Genomic DNA, 1,635 nt, shown 5'->3' with positions numbered 1-1,635 from the left:
ATGTTAAAGGCTGGCTTATTCAATAGTGAAAATAAGAACAAATTTAAGTAAAAAAGTCAGAGGAAGTTCTAGGTATTAGGAACCCAGTTACCATGGAGACAAACCAGGAACTCTGCCATCAGGGCACTGATGTCATAATGGCCGCAAAGATCCGGAGGACTTCAACCTCCAAGAAACCTGAAGTTCTGAACCCTTGTCTTAGATTTTGTGAGCGTAGATTATAGTAGGCAGAGCCCTGGACTTGAAATCTGGAAGCAGCCTTGATCTCACTTCTGTCACCAACAAATCAGGTCTTGGAAAACCCAGTGGATTTCCCAAGGCCTCCATAGCACTCCCGGCAGAAGAAGGAGGTTAACTAAGACGTGAATCTTTCAAATTCCTTATTTCCAAATGTATCTTATCAGAATCCCCAAAGATACGTGAGCATGAGAAAAGAAGTTTCCATTCATCTTTCAGTCATCTGCCTCTATAGAAAAATTATCTAAATTTTCGGTCTTGCTACAAATACTAAATGCGTGGAATTTTCAAAGGCAAGTGAAAAATAAAAACATATCAAGATTGAAAAATAGGAGACCGTGGGACTAAGCAATCTTCACCAGAGGAATTTCTAATTTTACACTCTCCCACCAACAGAAACACAGTCACAATGTACTTTAATGCTTGGACTGTATTTTGAAAAGGGTAGAGTTAATATTATCATGTACGAGCAGTGCCCTTTGGACATACACTTTTGTTATACCTGATCGCTTTGTGTAAATAATAAAAGATAACTCAAAAGCCATAAACATCTGACTGTCTGCAGTGTTTTCAGAATACATGTTTACTTTAATTCTGCAATGACTGCTTCAAGTTTTTCCTTAAGGGCGCCGCAAAACTCATCCACCTTTTCTTCTTTTTTATAAAACTGAAAGGTTGGGACGCACATGATGGCGCAGTCTCTCACCACCTCCTCACAGTCGTCAGCGTCCACCTCCAGGAACACCACGTCCTCATGCTTCATAGACAGGGCATGGAAGAACGGTTTGATGGTCCTGCAGGGCCCACACCACGTGGCCGAGAAGTCCACAGCCACCAGTCTCTCCCCAGCCTCCTTCAGTGATGCCTCAAAGTCCTCCTTGCTCAGGATCACTTTCACCTTGTCCTCCTCCAGGGACTCCGTTGTTTCTTCTTCAGGCTTTAGGATGTCACCCTCCTTGGGCTGGATGGTTTCTTCTATGGACTTGGGGCTGTCGTCCTCCTTCGGCTGAATGGCTTCTTCTGGGGACTTGAGGATATCACCCTCCTTGGGTGGGATGGCTTCTTCTGGGGACTTGGGGCTGTCGTCCTCCTTCGGCTGGATGGCTTCTTCTAGGGACTTGGGAATGTCACCTGCTTTGGGCTGGATGGCTTTTTCAGGAGACTTGGGGATGTCACCCTCCTTTGGCTGGATGGCTTTTTCTGGGGACTTGAGGATATCACCCTCCTTGGGCTGGATGGCTTCTTCTGGGGAGTTGGGGCTGTCGTCCTCCTTCAGCTGGATGGCTTCTTCTAGGGACTTGGGGCTGTCACCCTCCTTGGGCTGGATGGCTTCTTCTGGGGACTTGGGGCTGTCCTCCTTCGGCTGAATGGCTTCTTCTGGGGACTTGAGGATATCAC

The 1,635-nt window shown here is 46.4% G+C and overlaps 1 protein-coding gene across 1 annotated transcript in view; it reads right to left on the bottom strand.

The window, feature by feature from the left end:
- Positions 1-804: 804 nt before the first annotated feature.
- Positions 805-1,635, bottom strand: part of TXNDC2 (thioredoxin domain containing 2) — a 2,809-nt gene continuing 1,978 nt past the window's right edge. The window contains 1 exon segment of the mRNA XM_026455999.1: positions 805-1,635. This exon segment is cut by the window's right edge and continues 15 nt beyond it. Within this exon segment, the coding sequence (XP_026311784.1) occupies positions 821-1,635 (815 nt within the window). The 3' untranslated portion in view covers positions 805-820.

This window comes from Piliocolobus tephrosceles, chromosome 18 (genome assembly GCF_002776525.5).
Source record: "Piliocolobus tephrosceles isolate RC106 chromosome 18, ASM277652v3, whole genome shotgun sequence".
NCBI classification, from domain to species: Eukaryota; Metazoa; Chordata; class Mammalia; order Primates; family Cercopithecidae; genus Piliocolobus; species Piliocolobus tephrosceles.
This window is presented reverse-complemented; position numbering and strand designations above follow the sequence as displayed.